Source organism: Dermacentor albipictus, chromosome 2 (genome assembly GCF_038994185.2).
Source record: "Dermacentor albipictus isolate Rhodes 1998 colony chromosome 2, USDA_Dalb.pri_finalv2, whole genome shotgun sequence".
In the NCBI taxonomy this organism is placed as follows: Eukaryota; Metazoa; Arthropoda; class Arachnida; order Ixodida; family Ixodidae; genus Dermacentor; species Dermacentor albipictus.
Genome location: NC_091822.1, coordinates 157,781,057 through 157,803,553, shown reverse-complemented (window position 1 = coordinate 157,803,553; position 22,497 = coordinate 157,781,057). Strand labels below are relative to the sequence as shown.

The following is a 22,497-nucleotide window of genomic DNA, read 5'->3' as shown; positions in this document are numbered from 1 at the left end:
CTTCGAATGCCGGAGACGGAAAGATTACATCAATTGTGTTCTGCGCCTGGTACATCTGAAGATCAAGCACAATTTCCTCGAATGTTGCTTCTAGTTTAACTTCGAAAGTATGAATGCGCACGGGCACGGATGCCCGAGGATGGTAAGTTTGCCCATGGAGAAAAAAAAAACAGAGAAGAAAACGGAAATTGTTCAAGCAGAAGAAAGGGATAGATAGACAAATCTTGTTTGTGCAAACAACCGTTGTGCGTCAGTTGTGAATAACAATTTTATTTTAGGTGTCGTCGTATTCAAAATACGGTGGCAGATAAAAAGATATACCACGTGAGAAAAGTTGTGCCTTTGTACAAGAAGGGTGCGAGAAAACAACAACGGTCGTCTTCAAAAAGGGAAGTCGTGACCATGACGCTTCAGGTAGGTTTGCGCCATCAGTTCGAAGGCCTGCAACCAGAAAAGAAGAGCAAAGAAACGCAGTGAGTCGCAGGCAAGCATAAGTGCCCCAACGCTAATGCAAGGGAAGGTTTATGATTGATTTCGATTTAAAATTAACTGCACGAAAAAGGTTAGCAAGACAGATCGCGGCGTAGAACTGTCGTGGAGACCTGCTGTAAAAATAGCATACAAGATGCATCAGAAAGTTAGAATAGACTACATACAAGAGGAAAGCATACTCAATACACACCAAACTCACCCGGAATCACGAACAATGCACTAATTCCTAATTCACATTTGACTTTATTTGACTAGCTTTCGCGATAATTTGAATTGTGAATGCAAGTACAGTAATACGTTTTTAAATCAGGGTCGCCGCACAGAAATGAATGAATGAATGAATAAATGAATGAATGAATGAATGAATGAATGAATGAATGAATGAATGAATGAATGAAATAAAAGTGACCCTAAGATATGGGGATTGAGCTAGTGGACACGAAAGATGGTGAGGTGAACGTTCGTCTTCTATTCTAGCATGGCCGTGGCGGCGCATGACCGCGCATGCCTCAGCTTGGAGCTAACATTGTGCGAGTGCAAAGTTAGGCGAGCCGGGATGACTGGTGGCTTCGTGTGCGCTCGGTTCTCGCGCGTCTAGTGTTGGAGGCCGCGTAACTCATGTTTTGGAGTCGCGTTTTAGTGAGGGGCTGCATGATGCATGACGCGTTCGGTGGTCGCTGCTGCCACTCTTCAACACGGCAGCGTTGTGACAGCGAGTGTCCGCGGTCATCGAGAAAGAGATAGCTTTTCATGTTTGCCTGTGCTAGCGTGACAACCGGCTTGTCAACATATTAGTAAGCGAATGTTTGTTACAGCTTACATGGCCAATACTACGAATCTTGCTTCGTGCAGTTGTCTGTTACATTGCTGTCGCTTCAGTGCTTTGCCTGGCGATACTGCAACTTTTAAATTCAATTGAAGATAGGCATGCCTATGTAAGGAACACCACGGCGACTAATGGGTTCCAGGGCCACATACCTAATGGCACACGCCAAGTCGCACATACCGAGTGGCCAGAGGAGCACATACCCACATATCCGGTAGCACATGTCTAGTGGAGCATACACAATGGCCCCAGGGACACATACTCAGTGGCACATACGCAGTAGCCCCTAGGGCACATACGCTCCCCCGCACAAAGCTATAAAAAAACTCCAGGCAAGGGACAAGCGCCGCCTGCAAACGAACACATACCCACACTTGCTTCGTCTACACCCAATCTCCCCATACGTCCCGGAAATGTCCCTGGTGTAGCAACCACACAGCGGCACTCGCGCACATAACACACGAATGCAGCGACCGTCCGGGCGACGCAATTTCGCCACGAGTGACAGCACACACCCTCACTACGTGGTCTTGGGAGGCGAGACTCTCCGAACTGGACCTGGGAAGCCAATTGGCGACCCTCGACCAGGCCCGGCGAGACGAGATCGCCAGTGGAGCTCAGAGGGAACCACCCGGTAATAAACCGCGCGACGGTTTCTGCAATAATAAAGTTCCATCCTCCTCCTCCTCCTCCGCCTACCCAGTGGCCCCAGGGCTGATACTGAATGCTCATAACTAGTGGCACATAATTTTAGACTGCTCTGTCATAGGAATCGGCCAACAAAACCGCCGCTATATATCGCGAGATACACCCCTACAAAATCTGGCGTGACTCGTAGAAGAAAGCTTCGCGTCGGAAAGTTCGTGTCCCGTGTTTACGTGCCAGTGTGCCTGCGTGTGTGCCACCTTATAGTAGCGCTACATTACTCTATACAGTTGCAGCCCATTGAGCCCGGGAAGGGAGACCACGCAGATCGCGCCGGGTAGCCGCCCGCAAGTAGCGGAGAAAGAAAAAATCTCTCGAAGGCGCGTGTACCCACGTCGATCTCGGCCATTATCTCCGGGTCTATGTGACAGCGCACGTTCCCGTCGGGGTCCTCGGAGAGCAGCCTCGAGCCGCTGTCCAGGCTGTGCGCGTCGTCCTCGGAGCAGCAGCTGCCGCTGTCTGTGTGCAGCAGGGGCAGCTCCTCGTTCCTGGCCACCACGGCCGCCACCAGGGCGGCGTGGTCGCCGTCCTTGGCTTCGCCGGGGCCCCTTCCTCCTCCTCCTCCTCCTCCTTCCAGTGCTCCCCGGGGTTCGGAACCGCCGGGCGACGCCAGATCCTCTGGCGGCGGCGAGGAGCCCGACCTCCACGCCGGGTGGCCGTTTCCCTCGAGCGACGCCGCCCCGTGCGACGAGGGCGGGTGCTCCACGACCGGCGACGGGAGGCGCGACTCCTGCTCCTGGAGCTGCAGGTACGGCAGCTCCAGGTGCTGTTCCTCGGCCGACAGCAGCGAGGCGGCGTCGGCTGACGAGGCCGCCGTTGCGGTAGCGCCGACCGTCGCTAAAGCAGCGCCGGTACCGCCGCCGCCGCCTCCGCCGTGGTGCGCCTTGAGGCGCTTGTTCTGGGACTCGGATCGGCCCCGGAATGACTGCGCAGCAAAAGGGCATTAGAGGAATGGGGGAACAAAAGATTAGCGCCGCGGTGTACCCGGGCAGCTAGTCTATACGAGAAGCAAGAGATTCGCGACTTTTCTTTTTTTCTTCTTTGGAATCCTGCCTTAAGTCACAGTAAAAAGATGTAGTTACAAGCACACAAATTCGCTTCTTTACGAGTTCAAATAAAGAACGGCACTAGGGTCCATGAATACATTATTCTAGGTTTGATATACCGTCCCTGTAATTAACGGAATCTGTCCTGGGTGAATTATTACGTATATATGTTCAACAATAAAATGACGATAGGCGGTTTCAGCTACCGTCATAAGTGCAAGGACGTGTGCTGTCGGAGTGATCACCCGGATGAAACTCCCGGCGTTCCTGCAAATCATGATCAAACTTGTTAGCGCAGAAACACTGAACAAGGCAAAGGGGAACGACGTACAAAACTCTTGCCTATGTAGTTTCCCGTCTGGTGTGTTCATTGTGTCTGCGCTGAAAAGTTTAACCATGAAACACAAACTATAGCCCAATCTCCCACACTGCAATTCAGTCGACAATCACCACGTATGCAATGGATTCCTGCCGATACTTCACATCAGCGTGCGTCGAGCTTATGCATAGCTCAGGATGGCAAAATGGTCTTGGTGAGTTAACATTCTCAAGGAGTGACATATAGCGCGAGGAACGCTACAGCTCGCGCTAAACCGTGTGTGTTCACTTCGTCGTCTTGTGTCGTGGTGTGCTTCTCGCCCCATAACTCGCCTTGATTTGTAATCCTATTCGCACTAATTGCCGTTTCCGTTAAAGCACTGGCGGGTTACGACGTACTATCATAACCAACTTCGTTGCTGCAAAGCGACTATCTGCCGTAACTTGCAACGTAGTGCTTTTGCCGTCTGTCAAAGGGTTACCAAAGTCTCTTACGGTAATCGCACTGCCTCCCTTCATGCTACAACTCTCTCTATGACTCCCTTTATGTCAAACATTTCTTCCCGTACCTGACAGGTCTGCTGCCCAATGTGCGAAATTTGCCTATGTATGATTGCGGTGTCGACAATCCAACAAAATAGCATTGTTCAAGGAACTACACAGAGATGGATAACAGCGGCACTATAGTTTACCATAATGAGCTTTCATTATTAAACGAGCATATTTACGATTTACGATCTTTCTATGCACAAGCCGCGTCATGCATGGTATACGAGAGGCGATGCGGGCCTTGTACCTTCTTGTGCGTGCTTCCAAAACGACCCTTTCGCGACTCGAGAAAGTCTCCGATGATGCGCAGTGGGCTCCGGCGGCTCTTGGAAGCGGTGCGAGTGTCCTCCATCTCCTTGGAGTCCGAACTCTTTGTCGTGTCATCGGACTCGTCGCCTGCCTTGCCCGCACCATTGTTGACTGCGTTAGACAGAGAAACACGCTTTGTTGAAGATCCCTATTAAAGCCTAAAGCTCCGAAGAAAGAGACCACTGGAGCGGTAGCCCAGCGACTAGGCAGTCCTGCTTCTCAGCACGACATCGCGGGTTCGAGTATCGGGTGAAAAAAGAAGAAACGCTTGTGTACGGAGCTTTGGGTGCAGTGTGAAGAGCCACAGGGGATCACAAATAATTTGGAACCCTAGACTACAGCGCTTTTCATAACCTCCATGGTTGCGTCTTGTAGGCGTTGGAATCAATCAATCAATCAATCAATCAATCAATCAATCAATCAATCAATCAATCAATCAATCAATCAATCAATCAATCAATCAATCAATCAATCAATCAATCAATCAATCAATCAATCAATCAATCACCATTGTAGGGATGCTTAAGACAAAGCGAAATATTAATTTAAGCCAGACTTACTGGTCAGAGTAAGCAGAGGCTCGTAACGTGACAAAGAACGCAAGCACCATTGAGCAGGAAGACGCACTAATGAAGTTTCGCCCTTTTTTTTTCTTTTATAGCATGTACAACAGACGGCCATATTTGAAATTCCCGCAGTCGAGATGCTCGTGAGCCTGCTTCAAGTGGAACCGCTGCGCGAAATTTTACGGGCGAACGAGCTCAACGGAAGATCCAGTGATACCTCGGACCGCAATATGTGAGCTTTGTGTTTATTCTCTGTTGGCAGATCGGAAAGAGAGAGGACGCAATGACGCTGTGAGTGCATGCAGACGCGTGGACTCCACTTCCCCGTCGCTCTCCAGAAAATTCGCCAACCAGACTCTCCTCTAGTTAGCTGCATATCGCTTCTTTCTTTACTCTGCGTCGGAACTAAACCGGCGTTTTGCTTTAGGTACTGTACACCGGATTTGCTCGGTGGTTGTCTGGCTCATCTGGAGTACAGCACAACGCGCACCCGCGGAAGACTCGGGTCTGGCGTCTCTCGAGTGTGGTGGACCCAGCGCAAGCAAACGCATACAAAACGATAACTAAAACACGGTGTACGCATGTGCTCATCAATCGTCTCGAGCAGCCCGCCTACGTGCAAGTGATTACGGTATCGTAATCTTGTGGTATAAATCCGGTAGGTGGCGAGACGAAACCACCATAGGCGCCGATCGAGGCGGACCTTCGAAGAGGCGGAAAGCAGAAATAGAACGTCAGCGCTACGGCAGCAAACAACGTCAGGCATAAGCACCAGGGCAAGAACGTCCGCGAAAACACCTGGAAATTACGGTGCGCATTCTCGTGGTTTCGACACAGCAGCCGGGCCTGCGCCAATTCTTTCTTTTGGGGGGAGGGGGGGGGGGGCGCTGTCCGACATCAGCTCACATGAACCCGATATCACCATCACCAGCAGTTATACTATAATGAAGTAACAGGCTTGATTAAAAAATAAAAAGAATCCTTCCAAATTACCGACTTTGGACGTCGTGCTAGGTAATGTTTAGTTTTTTTTTTCAATTTACGATACTACTGGGCGTCAGGCCGTCACATGCTTGGTTTAATTACAACGTTGATACGTCAACCTTCACAATTCAAGTAATACAACACTTTGAATTTCAAACAATACAATATCATGTGGATAAAATGAAAAAAAAAGAACAATATAAAATACAACATGACAGTCGTATATTGCCATTCAGGTTTGGGGTATAGCACACGCGATATCCTTCGATTCTTCTTTACTTCTTATCACACCCGCTGTGGTTGCTCAGTGGCTATGGTGTTGGGGTGCTGAGCACGAGGTCGGGGGGTCGAATCCCGGCCACGGCGGCCGCATTTCGATGGGGGCGAAAACACCCGTGTACTTAGATTTAGGTGCACGTTAAAGAACCCCAGGTGGTCGAAATTTCCGAAGTCCTCCACTACGGTGTGCCTCATAATCAGAAAGTGTATTGGCACGTAAGAGCCCATATCTTTTACTTCTTTTCACTCGCTCGACAGTGTGGCCGAGAGTGGTGCTAACGAAGACCGAACGACGCCGAACCCGCCAACGACTAAGCACATGAAGAATGGAAAATGAAATCCTACATAATACAGCTAGTGGCTCCCTGGCGCATGCTACGCGTAAATAATGCACCGGAGGACATCGCACCACCGGGGCGCGTATACTAATTTAATTTAATTTTGGGGTTTTACGTGCCAAAACCACTTTCTGATTATGAGGCACGCCGTAGTGGAGGGCTCCAGAAATTTCGACCACCTGGGGTTCTTTAACGTGCACCTAAATCTAAGTACACGGGTGTTTTCGCATTTCGCCCCCATCGAAATGCGGCCGCCGTGGCCGGGATTCGATCCCGCGACCTCGTGCTCAGCAGCCCAACACCATAGCCACTGAGCAACCACGGCGGGTGGGACGCGTATACTCACGCGAGGTGTTGGAGGCGGACTTCTTGATGATGGACCCGTTGTTGCTGGCCTCCTCCTTCTTCTTGGCGCGGGACGAGGGCATGAACTTGGCGGCGCGCACCCTGAGCGAGCCGCCAGAGCGCCCCTCGTCCTGCGTCCGCGATACCAGGATGCGGGGCGCCGACGAGTCGGCCCAGTTCTCGCGCAAGGCGTCCTCCGGAGACAGGTACCTGTTCTCGAACAGGTGCTGGTACACCTGCGCACGGGAGGCTCATTGCAATCTCTCTCTCTCTCTCTCTCGAAGGAAACAGAGAGTGTAGCCGACAAGAACCCTCTCGAAAAAAAAAAAAAGGAAAACCTAGAAGCGTTTCCTCCATTCATCCCACGTGAACATGTGGGAGTCCGATGTAAAACCCAGTTTGTTGACATATATAATATGGGACATTGTCGAAATGATGCCCGTGTGAACGTATGGGAATCCATATTGAAACACTAACTTTATGGGGCATGCCGCTTACGATTATACCAACGTATGGACATGCTCTATGAAAGCGCGTGTGTTTCCATACATTATATGGAGGGAAAGCTCCATATGATACATGCGAACATGCGGGTTTTTAAATGGGCGCCCTATATGTTCATTGAGAGTATTGGATATAGGGCCCATGTTTATTCTTTCTTTGATTTCGATTAAGCGGCGCAGCCAGGTTAATAACCTAGCTCCCTGCTGTTACTGTGTGACATGATGCGAAACGACGTCAAGAAACTACGGAACAGTAAAGAACGTTGTTGTTTACACGTCCTTATTCCCATTTTTTTTGTCCTCAAAGGGCTGCGGTGAATTGGTTTGGAAACTAGCAGGGGTGGAAAGGTAAAGGAGACAGTGGCTGGAGAGACTTCATTATCTACATTAGGTACGGTGCTTTCGCGTATACGCTCGACATGAAGAAGCCTGGTCGCAGTGGCTGGAGCCTCAGGATCACCCAGGAATTCGTACAGTGACCGCCAGAGCTCAAGAGCTCGCTGGCGGTCGCAGCGCTGTTGTGTCTCGGTACTGCAAAAGTCTGTAGGGAGGTTGGTCGCCATTCCGCTGGGAGCAAAGCAAGGACACTCTGCCTGGGGCCAGAATACAGCGGGTAGTCTCAGATTAGGCGTTCGAGGCCCGCCCTGGTGCTGCAGGAGCTGTAGGTACCCGCACAAAACGTTCTAGGCAACGAGGGTCTTCCTTTGTGCGAAAACGCTGCACGAGGAAGGGAGTAAGGAGGGTGCCAGTCTGTACCTGCCGGAGCAGAGCCTGCTGTCGACGAGTACCAGCCTTGGAGGGAAGGGGAGGAATGTCCATGGGTGTAGTGAGGAGGTGTCTGCGCCTGCGGCGCTAGGCTTCGGCTATTGCTTCTATGAGATCGCACCGCTGACTGTGTATTCCCGTGTCTTCGGGTACGTTGTTCAATAATTGTTCGGGCAGTTTCGACTGCGCGGATAGTAACGTGGCTCGCGTTAGTCGGTGGGCACCTTCATTTCGTGGTATACCCGTGTGGCCCGGGATCCAGTGTAACTGAAATCATGACTTTGGTCACACAGGCGATGCGCTTGGAGGCGGAGTTGTTGGACCCCAGCACTGGTTCTACGAGTGTCCTTACAAGCTTTAAAGGCATTTTGAGAGTCCGTAAACACTCTGTAGTGGTGCTCAGCATCTGTTGGAAATTTGTTAGCAGTGTGTTCAGCATGCGTGGCAAAATCGAGGATGCCATGCAGTTCTGCCGTAGACCTGTGAACGACATCTCTCGAGAGATGGAGTTTACTACCCCGTTCGGTTGCTTCCATATTTGTCCACGTCGTAGTGAACAATGGCACCTCTTCTGGTCACCCGATAGAAGTACCCACATAGACAATATGGCACGTGCCAGAGTAGTCGTTGCCCTCGCGTAGTTGGTGCGTATATTTCCCATGGCGTTTGGCGCAGGCCTATCTTCTTGCCAATTGGTACGTGCCCCCAAGGAGGAATGTACCAATTGCGTACCAATATGCGTGGAAGCACCGGAAGCTTAGAGATGACATGCCCAATTTTAACCAAAGTGGCCCTTCCTGCGTTTGTGGCCTTGAGGCGTGTCACGTGAGTATGCTCATACGTTGAAATAAGGTCAGCAACGTCCCCCAAAGCACAGCAACTCTTGAGTACAGGGAGTGGCCTGTATCTTGGCAGTCCTGTCATTACTCTCCTTGCCTCGTTGTTGAGGCGTTCCAGCGTACGTAACTGCGTTCGAGTGACGGGGTGAAAAGCGGTGCAGTACAGGATGCGAGGAAATGTCTCATTTCTTTCTCTTTAACGCCCCTCGTACGCTTGGCAATCCTTCGGGGCATTTGGGTGGCCTGCTTGGCGACCTTTAGTGCTTGGTTGAACCACGTTGTGGATATACACAGCTTGTCCAAAAACAGCCGAGCAGCAGGTCAGAATATTGGTTCATGCCGACCTCTCAGCTTTTCTATCACAATAAATACCTCCGCCTCGTCCAAAAACATTCCGAGTATGCGGATGACCCGCTTCCTGAGAATGCTTGTCTGTCCGATCGACAGATGGACGCTGGCTTTTTCCTCGTGCTTCGACTTTGACCTTTTCCCACCAAGAATAACGACGAACTCGGTGTTCTCTTGCGCTAGCGTAAGCTCTATGTCCCTCGCAAAGCTCTCGATGTTATTTGACGCTGTGTGCAGGGCCTCCTCTTGTTTTCCCAGGGAGCTTCGCGTAGTCCACAACGTCACATCATCTGAGTAAATAGCATGCTCAATGCGTGTTATTTTCTCTGGTTTTTCAGGAACAGCTGTTAAGACGATGTTAAATAATGTTGAGGAAATTACGGCCCCTTGTGAGACTCCAACCCCCTATATGATGATAGGAGCGGAGCTCGCTACCTACTCGATCATCATCAACATCATCAGCCTGGTTACGCCCACTGCAGGGCAAAGGCCTCTCCCATACTTCTCCAACTACCCCGGTCATGTGCCAATTGTGGCCATGTTGTCCCTGCAAACTTTTTAATCTCATCCACCCACCTAATTTTCTGCCGCCTCCTGCTATGCTTCCCTTCTCTTGGAATCCAGTCCGTAACCCTTAATGACCATAGGTTATCTTCCCTCCTCCTTACATGTCCTGCCCGTGCCCATTTCTTTTTCTTGATTTCAAGTAAGATGTCATTAACCCGCGTTTGTTCCCTCACCCAATCTGCCCTTTTCTTATCCCTTAACGTTGCACCCATCATTCATTCCATAGCTCGTTGCGTCGTCCTCACTTTAAGCAGAGCCCTTTTCGTAAGCCTCCAGGTTACTGCCCCGTAGGTGAGTACTGGTGCGGGGAGGGCTAGGGTAAAAGTTGTGTCTCATAGTCAGTCTCTTGAAGGCGCTCATGAACTTGCAGTTGTGACTCCATGGACTTCAGGCATGGCTTCTGAGGGTGTTTTGACTTCACGCGCAACTGTTTGTTGATCTTTGTGCGCTTGGGACAGTCTCGAGCCATTGCAAAGTGTCCACCCCCGCAAATGTGGCATTTAGGCTCCTGGTTGGGACAGACTTCGTCACTGCCATGCTGCTTTCCGTCCCATGTGGCATAACGCGGGCTGTTAACATTCGGACACTGCTGTTTTCCGTGCCCTAATGCGTGGCACGTCTTACAAGCGCACGCATGCGACTTGAACGGGTAGACTAGCATTGTGAAATACCTGATCACGATTTTGTGCGGAACGCTAGTCCCTATAATAGTGACTACAGCTGTGCCTTTCTTCGCAATGGGGTGAGTGCTGACAATGCCGCATTTTCGGCAGTGCAGGTTCATCATAAGCTGCTCGGCAGTAATTTCCCCTGAGTTGCGGATAATGCCCCGGATTCGATCCCTTTGTATGGCTTCGTATACTTGAAATGCAGTGGGGTTGTCATTTACTGGAAGCTGTATTAAAATCAGAAGGGCATCCTGCATGTCACGATCATAGGTGTCAACCGCTATCTGATTACTCCTGCCTAAGTATCTGATGCCAACGATCGAATCAGCTTCCCTTCTATGCGTTGAGGGAGCGTTTTGAAAACTGATTCCAGATAGCCTCATCGATAACAATGAAATTTTAAACCATGATTCTGTGTGGATCTTGAGGTCTTAGGATCACAGTGTGTGCGTATGAAGGGCCTTGAACATTCGCGATCAATTGTTTCTTCCCTGGATCGCGGCCTTTATAAGTGACGGTCTTCTACGATCTTTGTTCGCTGTCATCTTCGTGAGCGGTAGCCGAATCCGAGTCAACGGCGTTAGAGTCTGGCAACGCGTCGCCGTTGTGGCGAGAGACGCCATGACGAACTGCGGCCTTCGGTTTAGCTGCTGCAGCTGCAGCTATCAGGGACAGCGTTCCGCGTGCGTGTTTCTGCCCATACTTGGCGGTGGGTACAACGAGTGGGCTTCAGACGAGTAAATAATCGCACTTGCCTTTGCTATCAATCGGTGGCTCAACATCAGCAAGCGCAGCGAAGTGATTCGCGTCTGGACGCAGCGACGTCTTCCTCGAAGCGGTGGTGCCTACCATGGCGTCAGTCGAGGTGCACGTTAGGGTTAGCGCATCCTCTGCGTGAGGGCGTCTTCAAACTGCTGTAACTCCATGTCGTCGGGTAACGGAACGTCGAACGCTGCCTCTGCATCATCCATGACCACGGTGTACGCGACTTTTGGGCCCTAAGGCCCAAAGTAACAGAAGGAAAGCATTGACTGCCGAAGACGAAAAGCCGCACGTCCGTTCGCTTCGGCCACCTTGTGGCGAGTGCCCAGGAAAGAACGTCTTTCCTGTCTAGTGGTTTCTTCACATCATTTCGCGTCCTGTCACACCCTGATAAGTAAATGAATCAACCCGCCCAACTAACGGGAGATCTTGCTAAACGATAGTGTTATCTGATTTCGTGTAACGCTTTGCGCAGCAATAGAAGCCACGTTCAAGAAAAGACAGCTTCAGAGTAACGCTGGTAGCGTGATGCTAGCTGTCTAACACTGTAATGCAACGCTATTCTTTACAGCTGAACAAGGTCAAGACCATTCTCCTGGTCAGGCCGTGAGAGATATGGTGACAGGATATGACAATTGTTGTCGGCCTGCCATCGCAAATCGTATCATCATTGTCGGTGCCGAGCACTCGTTGTCATCGTACTGTATTCTTCGTCGTCGTCGTTCACGGCATGTCATTGTTATCGCGTCGTTAACTGCTCTGGGCCCAGTGAGCCTTGAGCTGTTTAATTATTAAAGTCGGTGATAACCTAAGAATTACAAATGGGCTCCTGCCACAAGAAGGCAGGCACCTGGCTTTTAGCTCTCCAAGAGAGCGGAGCATGCTGAGTAGAGTCCGCTCACAGGTTAATTATTTTTCTCTGCTAAATTAAATGCTAGGCTAATCCCAAAATAAAAGCTAGTTGTTTCAAGCTAAGATGTTACCTATGGTGAATCAGTCATATCAAGATCACCCATTAAGTTTTTTATAGACTTCCAGGTTTCATCCTGAAACCTGAAATGAAAGACCGAAGTGTATGACTGAAGTCAGGCAAATAAGCGAACCAAATCGACTGACGCATCTGTGCATTTTGTGTATTAGGTTTAAGTTTCACAACGCACACCCACGAGCAAAAGTATACGGAATTTCTTCGTAATTTACAAACATAAGCTCTAATTAACGAGTACGCAGAAAAGTTCGCAATGCCGAGTTTGGACTGCACTCCTCAAGTTCAAGTTGCGTTCACAGGCAGAGGAAAAAAAACGGCGTTATCCCGCACCTCCTGGTCCGTATACTTTTGCTCACGGGCGTACATGATTATAACCATGTAGTTCTGAGGTTGTCACCGTCTATAGTTTAAATGAGTCAAGGCTGTCGCAGGTGTATTTGAACTCGCTTACCTCCAATGACGTTATTGAAACCACTAATAATGCAACACGATGATTGCATCACATGAACGCTCGCGCGCGCGCGGAGCTCAAGATGCGCTTCAGTACTGCAGCCCGGAACACCTGCGCGCTTCAACAGCGGCGTTCATCGGGATCGGTTTCCCCACTTTACTAGATATTGTTCGGAGAAGCCCGCCTCGGGGAGACTCAGTTCGCTGGCACGTGTATGCTGACGCATTAGTCAACGTTGACTTATCTGCGATAACGAGCTCAGCTTCCCGCTGTCCGCCTCAGATGCGCACACCGATGTGTTCCCTAAAGCTTGCTTTTCCGCTACAATGGATCCCGCGCGCCGGAGCGCGCTTCAATAGCGTTCGCTTCTCTAGCGCGCCACAAAGCCTTCGTTAGAGTCGGCTTCCCCACAATAACGAACACCGTGCGGAGAAGCCAGCCTTTTGTTTTACCGGCGATCTGGGCATGGGAAATCGGCTACAGTAATCGTACGCAGTGAAAAAAAAAATGGCTGTGGCTTAGGTAAGGTTAAGCCCAGGATGCGAAGCATACTAGCCTTTATTTTAGTTGTTGAACCACTGTTTAGCCTGGTAACTGCTGTTGCTTGGCTATATTTGGTTCGGCTAGACGAAGAAACAACTCATGCGTTACTCTGCTTCGCCTTCAAGAGTGGAACGCGACAGCGTTCCCGTCGACCCGCCAAGGGGTGTAAGAGAATGGGCTACGGCGCAGCGACTGCGCGCCCCGCATTGGACGCGGTGAGCGTCGAGCAATGCAGCGTTCGGCGCGGCAACGAAATGTGCGCCTGAGCAAGCGACGCACGCCTGAGCGTTAGAAACGGCTCGTTTCTAAGGCAACACCGCATTCACTAGACGCGCTTTTGTACTGCTTTGAAGCATCGTACTCGTGGCTCAGTGGTAGCGTGTCCGTCTCACGCTCCGGAGACCCTGGTTCGATTCCCACCCAGCCCATCTTGCAAGAGTTGAGCCAAAGGCACTTCTCCTCTGTCGTGACGTCACGGTGTCACGTGGTATTCGAGGCGACACCGCCGCGCCTGAGGAGCTGGGTTGAGCTCTCGTAATATGCTTCGCATAAAAAAAAAGCCGTTGTTGGCAGCGCAGAAATAAGAGCTAGAGCGGAGTGCGGAATGTTCCTGATGATTAATACGCTCGTTAAAGAATTTTGGCGGGACAGGACGCTGGTGTCGCATGCACTGGATTCTTCAGTGTCAACTCTCAAGTTCAGTAACCGATTGTGGCTATTTTCAGTTCGACTCTTTTGATGCGGCACGTTGTAACCGTGGCATTGTGTGCAGCTGCGAGACGCGAAAACTATTGGATACGCCGTGACGCAAGCATATAATACGCATACCTCTTCCATCTTTTTATCCCATTCGCGACGCACTTTCTGCGCCTGACGCTCGGTCTGTCCCAGGTTGCCCTCGAGCAGGCGCAGCTTCTGCGTCAGCTCCTGGAGCTGCTCCTCGACCAGCTCACGTCCTTCGGGCAGTTCGGGGATGGCCCGGGGTGTCGACTTCTTGCTCGGCTTCCGCAGCTGCCTCTGCAGGGTCTCCACCTGGAGTCAACGATTGCGTTCTTTCAAACAATGCGTCAAAAGTACAGTCCGCGCCATTATCATGGTCAAAGGGCGATTTCTGCCCTCGTGCTCAGGAAACCTCCGCGTAAAACATTTTCTTCTTCATTTCAGCCCGGGAACAATGAAATTAGCCGCTTTAATAAAATATTAACAGCAAGAAATGACGAAAATTGTACTGAATTTGCCAGCCTTGCGGCGTTCAGGCAGCCGTGTTTCCAGTGCAAGCCCAGTTGAAGCAGTACATAATGAAAATCAAACTGCACACAATGCATGTGATGATAATGAAACTATTGATGACAATTTGTATTCAATTTACCTTTGAAATGGTGTGGTGACAAATAGACACCTAGCGTCCTTGAGGTAGTCAGGTTGTACGGCATCTATTACGGTCTAGTATTTCTCCCATCTCTCTTCGATCTTCTCAGTCCTCATTAAAACCTATGCCTATATATTGCGCAGTTAACTATGCCTGTAATGGCCCCGTCTCTATTGATCGCTTCCCTGCTTTTTTCCCTACCAATGCTCGAAACGACTTTTTCTTATCTCGGCCGCTGACCAGGTCCTATCGGCTGTGTATTCTAGCGCGTCTGGGATGTGGAAGCTCCCAGCGTTTCTTGCTGGGCAAATATCTTGGAAATAACAGTGATAAGTGTCGCCATCTAGTGTCAAGGTTGCAACCAGAAGCGCTGTCACGGATACACTGGCCATTGGTTCACACTACGACGTATATTTTCGCATGACAATTATATTCACCTCCAGCTATATTAGTAACAACTGCGGTGACGACTGTTCTAGTAGGCAATAAAGAACAGGTTAACGGAAATGTGTTGTCACATCACACATTGGCTGTGTTCCAATATTCTAAAGAAAAGTATATGAGGAGAGGGGCATAGGGAATACAAAGTGACTTGAACTTTATTACTAGAACTTGGATAACATTCTTGCGCAAGCGGACAGTGACATAAGGGAACGTACACACCATGACGCGCTGTCAACAATTTAGTCTTGGCGAAGTCGTGCATGCATACTCCACGCGAAACCGCATTACTCCCGGTCATAAAGTCATAGCGCTCGTTCAAAAAACAAAAAGAAAAAAGAAAGCCTTTTAGCAAGCAGGTCAACCGATGAAGCACTAACGCACGTTTCACCTTTCCACTTGATTGCCTCTGCATTTATAATTTAGAGCACGTCCTTACCTCTGTGTCTGGCAAGAAGAAGCACAATCAGTAAAGAAAGGTGCGCATCCACACTCTTGATAATGAACAGACAGATGAGCGCCGTGGTGATCCCTTACTTTTAAACTACGTTCTCTTAAGCGGCCATTAAGGCATCGTCCAGATTGTCCTATGTATTTGCTACCACATGACAATGACAGTTTATACACAGCTGCCTTTACACGATCAACTAAACGGTTACGATGCCTCTTCGAACTACCATGGGCAGCTCTGCGGCAGTTTTGAACAAACGGCACACTCTGATTCGTTGATATGCTGCTGAAAAAAACTATACCCTCGTTTTTACTCGACTGCCAATCATCTCAAGACAGTGGGCCGTCTTATGTAGGTGGGGCACAACGGCGACATTCCTTTTTAACTGGTACCTGTTCATTTGCTGTATTTTGATTGTCATTTTGTGTATAGGATCTCTTTACCAAACGCACTGCTATGCAATGCCTGTCGTTAGCCTGCTGCGGACAAACGTTCAGATTGTTGTGAAGTGTGACATTACTCGCTAGATTTCTGTTTAATAATGTTTTCAAGGTTCGACAAGAAGACTACTCAATAGATATTCACAGACGCGCTTTTGACACGTACCACCGAGCGTGTGATCACTGCTTGTAGAGGTATACCGTGATATTTCGTTTATTACTCATGGGTGTTTGGTGACCATTGCGCTTTGCTATGAATTCGACGTGCAAAAATGACTAGACGGCACTCAAGCTCGGCGAAGGTCATGCGTGGACTCCAAATTACTCGTGGCATCTGTACAATTGCAGCCTTGTGTCGCGTTACTAGCACATGGCAACAACGTGGGATGTTCCTAGTACATTGTGACAAAACGTGGAATGTTCTCCTTACTTGTACTTCTTTTCTGCCTAAAATTTCCCTCTTTATTAGTGTGCAGTTATCTATCATTAGCAACAGTTTTGGGGGCACTTAAGAACCCCAATTACCCATTTTGTAGAGACTCCTCTGGCTCCTCTGGCAAATCAGTTCTGCGGGTTTCCGCAAGATGGAGGAAAGTATGTGAAAGGGGCAAGATTGTCATTAATCTACTCTGCTTGTGCACCTTCACTCGTTTGCTGAACTGCGTCTGTCTCAAACTCTCATTTGACTCGCTTCTGTATCTTCCTTTACTCCTGGGCGGGACTTGTTCGTAACATTTCACTATCCCCGGTGTGTCTAAGTGCTTTTTCTGCTTTGAGGTTTGCTGAAAGTTCGCGTAACAACGCGCCCAGAACACAGCAGTGCTGCAGTTCGCTTTTCTTGTGTTTGGAAGTAGCCAGCGCCACTAAAGGCGCCAACCTCTCCTTTAATTACATAAAAAAATAAAACAACAACTAATCTCGATTTTAACCATGCACAAAGTACAAGCTCGAGCGTTAATAAGTATGTCCAGTGTTATTTTGTAGTTGAAGCGGCCAGCCAGCTCGGGGCCAGTTGCACGTAAAAGCCGTAACCTATCTTGTCTTCCTCGCGTTTTTTTTTTTTACGTGTCTAGAGCCGTTCAGGCCATCTTATGAGACGGCTCCTTATTCCAGTTAGTCCTGTCCTTTAGCGCTTCCTGCAGCTCCTCTGGCCCGAAACGAGCGCGGTAAAGGTTCCGCTGCATCCATCTTATGTAAAACACCGCCATTGCTTTCACTCGTCCATTTCCATCCGTTCAAGTTAAAGTGTACCCGCGCTGGAAGATTGTTCCTTGACATGCTTTCAATTTCCTACTATTTTTTTCCTTACAGAGCACGAGACTCAGGAAAGCTTGAGACGCAATGTACACCCAGAACTTTACCGTTACGCCTGAGTATAAAAGATTAAGTTAAATGAAAAACGATAAAGAACACATGCACACAAAAAAGAAAGAAACAAAGGCATGTAAGTTGTGAACATACGGCGAATCAATCAAAGCGGTTCAAGTAGCGGCCAGAAAATTTTCGGACGGGTTAGCCAAACAACGGCTTAGAATGCGGGGCACCGTCTAACCCCCCCCCCCCCCCCCCCTCCCCCCCATACGCACACAAAGAATGATCCATATCCAATGCACTTGTCTGAATCTAAGCGAACCGAAGCTTCAGTGACGCGCTTCATTAGAAACTATTGGCGATGCGTACCAATGCGTTTACTCTATACAGCGAAGCCGTTAGCCTCTCGGTGGTCGACGATTTTCATGCCAGTCCGTGAATAAAGATATTATCAGCAACGGCTTATATCCCACTAAGCAAGCAAGAATGTCCTTACTCATCCCCCGTGAACAAAAATTATCCTTCGCGAACAAAAATTATCATCATCAGCAATGGCTCATGCTCCCCTAAGCAAAAAAAAAATGTATTTGCCCATCCCCCTCATAATCCAGAGGCTACAAGCACTCAGCGTGGTGAAGCCAATAGTGCATACGTTCATTGGGATCACAGATGCAACGTACAGAACAGCGTGCCTTTCAATAAAGAACATGCTCAAAACAAGCATCTATCACCATCAGCTTTGGCTCATATCTTCGCAAACAAGCAAATAATTCAATGGCTCGTACTCCCGTAAATAACCCGAATATGCAATGGGTCATACCCCCATAAGACAGAGGCTACAAGCGCTAAGAGAAGTGAAGGGAACAGTGCATACGTTCATTGAAATCACCCACACAACACACAGAACAACATACTTTTCGATAAAGACGAAACTCAAAAGAAGCGTCCGATTCATCAATAAAGCATTGCAAACCTCCCTCAGCAGTTGTAACGATGGTTTCGCAACAGCTTCGCTGGACATTCGCTTTCGCAAGGCCGCGATGACGAGTCAATTTCTTTTTTCTTATTTTCTTGTTGTGTATGTGCAAGGCCCGAAACCAAGTGAGACAGGATTATGCCTACCTAACAAGCGAGAATAGCCTGGTAAGACGCACACAATCCTTCACTTAAGGGGAAGCTTTAGCTCCGGTGCTCCTATCTAAATACATGTAAAGGGAGAATTCGTTTTTCTCGGCAACCACTGCACCAAATTTGACGAAGTTTGTTGCACAAAAAAAAGAACTTAAAATCTAGCGACTTTGGTTTCAACATTTTTATTTAGGTTGTCAATTTTTTATCAAAAATTGGAAAAAATCCAGAATTTTCAGAGAACGCAAGTTCAAGTTTACAGCTCCGTAACTCAGCAAGGAAAACTGATATCCCAATTCTCTGAATTGAATCTGATAGTACATCTAAAGCGGACAAAATTGATATGTCACACGTGAATCTAAAAACTTCAGTAATGTGGAAATACAGCTTTTACAGAACCCTTGTACACAGCGTAACGAATTCACGGAAGACATAAATTGACATATCGAATTCGTCCACTTTGAATGATGTAATGGATCCTGTTTAGAGAAACGCGACATCTGTTCTTGATGCACAGCTATTAATTTATAAAATTCGTGCGTCTATTTTTTTCGTAACTTTCGAATTTTTGAATATCGTTTTCGCAAAGTTTATGCCCTAAATCGAAATTACGCTTCCAACGGTCCCTAGAATTTACCGTTTTCTTTCAAATGCAGTAAATTTCATTAAAATCGGTCTATGGGTTATCTCACAAAAACGTTTTGTTTTGCGTTTTACATGTACTTGAATAGGCCGCGTCGGAGTTGGGCCCGGGTTGAAGCTTCCTCTTAAGCATTGGATGAGGTTACGCACTGCCTACGCCATTGGAGCCAATCTTAAAGGCAGCGCCACGAAAATAACCTTTTGTATAACCTCCGTAGTCTTTCTGGTTACATAAGCAAATATTTGGCTGATCTTGTTTCTGTCTTAAAATATCGAAAACCACACTATTCGCTGCCGTGCAGTTCTACCCTCAGCATAAGCCTTTTATAGCGACGCCTGTATTTATCGTGTGCGACGTCTAATCTCATGCAGTGTTTGTGTTTATGCGCTGCGCAGGTCTCAACCTACATGGCTACCAATGTTTGTGCTTATGCACTAAGCCGTCTGCAAAAGCTGTGCCGAATGGAAACAACAACTCAGGCGGACGCACAGGGTAAGGTGTCGACACAGCGAGGTGACGAGCACGATGAAGATGCATGCGTGACGCTATTCGACGAAGAGAGAGGATACCGAAGCATTCATTTGCGCTTGGGCGCGGCGTCTTCTTCGTAGGGCAGAGCACTTAGTTCATAGCCCTATTGGCTCGCGCCACTCCACGCGCCCGCCGGATCAGCAAATCGCTGTTCCAGCCGGTCCTATTGACAACCTTGTTTCAGTGAAATTATCAGCGACTGTGGTGCTGCCGATTTCGACTGCTTGAGGAATTTGGCTTGAATAAACATGCTCGAGGAATGTGCCCATCGCTCTCAAGAGAGCAGCGCCGGTATGCATCGCATCTTTCTTCTTTTTTTTTGCGTGCATTTTGTGGCAATTACGCGGTATCTCGTCTTTCAAAACATCTTCGCGAAGAGAATCTGTATTCCGCAAAAAAAAAAGAAAAATGATGTAACATTCGTAAAATCGCGGGACGGGCCAGAATTCGTAAACTTTACGAAACATTCGGGAGAGTTGGCAGGTATGGGTACTGAACCACTGGGCGGCGATCCTGGGAGCAGATTTAAAAGAAAAAGAAAAGCATCAGCGCGAGTTAAATAAATGGTATTCTACACTGCCACGGATTGCTGTTTTCACGTTTTACGCTTCATATTGGATCTATAACTAGCCTTTGCCTAGGGATCATGCTTTTCAAATTCCTGCGTAAAGGGTATATGGGCTATAAACGCCACGAACCGATGCGAAATTTTAACGACGTAACTATCTTTACCGTCGTTTTTTCTCGTACTAGCTTTCTAATTTCCTTCACTGACATATTTTTCATAGCATTGACACTGGTTTCTGTCAGTGGTTAGCGGGCTTGTCTGAAGCCTCTTGCATGTCATTTGTATAATCGCGGAAGAAAAGAGGGGGTATCAAAGAAAGTAAGGAAGAGATGCAAAGGTGTGTGCGGGAATCTTGGAAGCAACGTCAGTCACTTGCCGAGTGCGTCCTTAGATGGCGCCACAATGCCACGCAGCGGTAAAACGCACAGGCCTAACGAAAGCGTGCGAAACGGGGAAGAAGCGCGCGTTTTATTCAATTGCATTTCAGCAATAAACATGTTGAATTTAACACGACGTCAATGGAAAGGCGACAGAACTTCTACCTCGACTTTCGTAAGGTTGTAATTGAGCATTTCTTCCATTGCTCGCGCAAGCTTGTCAAATTGTGCGTGTAGCGGCGATTTATGAGCAAGAGCGCGTTTGTAGGAGGCAGCGTTGTGGAAGAGAGATCTGAACTACCCATCGTAGCTTCTTAGAGTCATAGTTTTGTGCGAGGAGTCATTTTTTTTCCATCAAAGCCTTTAGAGCCTATCCCTGTATTGACGCGTTACTCCACGGCCCGAGCAACCTTTGCGCGCCGAAAGGACAATCATCGAGGCGATTCCCGGTCGTCCTCAATGTCCACATTTGCTGTTGAAACCTGGGACATGGGAACGTGTTCTACTTACTCCCACGGATTGCTGAACGCCCAGTAAGGCACAACTTCCTTTACTGAAAGTGACATTGTATCTCTGCATTAACGGTTTGTATGTCAGCGAACATTGTTTAACTGCGCGAACAAACGAACCACAAAGACACAGTGGCGTAGCTAGGTCGTCTAGCACCCGGGGCCCATAGGTCTTCTGTCACCCCCCTCCCCTGGTGTAGCCGGCGGAAAGAGGGGTCTTTAGGCGTATATGACACCCCCCCGCCCTCTCACTGGCCCCTTGCACCCGGGGCCCACGGCCCCCCGGCCCCCCCTGTTGCTACGCCACTGCAAAGACAGCAAGGGACAAGGACGGGCGCAGACTTGCAACTAAAGTTTATTCCACAACGTCCACATATAAGTACTCCCCCGACATGCTTCGTTTGTTCGCGCAGTTAAACAATGTTCGTAATATCTACCAACTCGCCCAACAACAAGTTCTTCTAAACTACATAGGTTAGTATGTCGTCGTCCATCATCACCGACAGGAGTATTTTCACCTACGCAATACATTTATTTCGCGGAATTCGATTGTCTTGATTGATTGATTCGTGCTTAATTACAAAACGGGCAGCTTCGTACTTTTTGTTTTGTTTTACTTCATTGACTGATTAAGCACGTTTACCAAGTGTGCTTTATTGCCGGCACGCTTTTCGCATCACCTCACGCTGACCAACATATCGTTAGCGGAAGATGGCGGTGACGCAGAAGACGCCAAGGTTTGCAATTTCATCAGAACGTATGTTCCTTTCTTCGCAGCTGTCTCTTCCCCCCTAGTCTGCGCGTGTCACGTAGGTTCATTAGCGTAAAACGCATGGCAGCCAGCGCTTCTGCTAGCATATATACGAGCTAGCATAACGAGTTGCTATTAAGGTGGCCAAGGTTGCATAACACGTTCACAACACACGCAGACGCTTAACACGTCCATACAGGATAGTATCCGCACAAGCGATAAGTGTTTCACCCTCCCTATCCCCACTTTGCCGAGGCGCGCCGGAAACGACGGAATGGCCTACACAGCAACCCAACCCCTTTCTCTCCTCCCCATCTCCCCCCCCCCCCCCTTAAGAAAAGAAAAAGAAAACGAAACCAGAGCCGCTTCGGTGAACGCTTGTTTCAGCAGAATGCGCTCGTTAGGAAAAGAATGAATGGGCCTTGTTTTCCCGCCTCACTATGCTGGCTTGGGATGGGAAGAACAGCAGCAGCAGCAAACAAAAAACAGAAAAAAAAGAAAGAGAATGAGATACGCTATTCAGCGTGCGAGCTCTCGTGTTTTCACGTAGGTGCCCACGCACGCACGAACGCACGCGCGCGCGGACTGCACGTGTCAGAACTGACCTTGAGCTCGGTGGATATCTTGCGCTGCCTCAGGTGGGTGGCCTTGCGGAGCGCCTCCTGGTGAGCCATTATGGAGGCTTGTTCCACTTCTTCGACGTCCTGGGACATGCCCATGGACTCCTGCGAACACGGTGCGGGCATGTCTTGGCGAACGTCGCGGAAAATGAGCGAGCTTGTTTAAG

At 48.8% G+C, this 22,497-nt stretch overlaps 1 protein-coding gene across 3 annotated transcripts in view; it reads right to left on the bottom strand.

Annotated features, from left to right (window-relative positions):
* Positions 1–250: 250 nt before the first annotated feature.
* LOC139056178 (uncharacterized) overlaps positions 251–22,497 on the bottom strand; it is a 254,910-nt gene continuing 232,663 nt past the window's right edge. For all 3 annotated transcript variants that reach the window (XM_070534170.1, XM_070534168.1, XM_070534169.1), the window contains exons 6-11: positions 22,316–22,435; positions 14,020–14,223; positions 6,759–6,993; positions 4,184–4,356; positions 2,358–2,948; positions 251–441 (exon numbers count right to left, since the gene is read on the bottom strand). In XM_070534170.1, the coding sequence (XP_070390271.1) occupies positions 382–441; positions 2,358–2,948; positions 4,184–4,356; positions 6,759–6,993; positions 14,020–14,223; positions 22,316–22,435 (1,383 nt within the window). In that variant the 3' untranslated portion in view covers positions 251–381. The remainder of the gene's footprint in view (positions 442–2,357; positions 2,949–4,183; positions 4,357–6,758; positions 6,994–14,019; positions 14,224–22,315; positions 22,436–22,497) is intronic.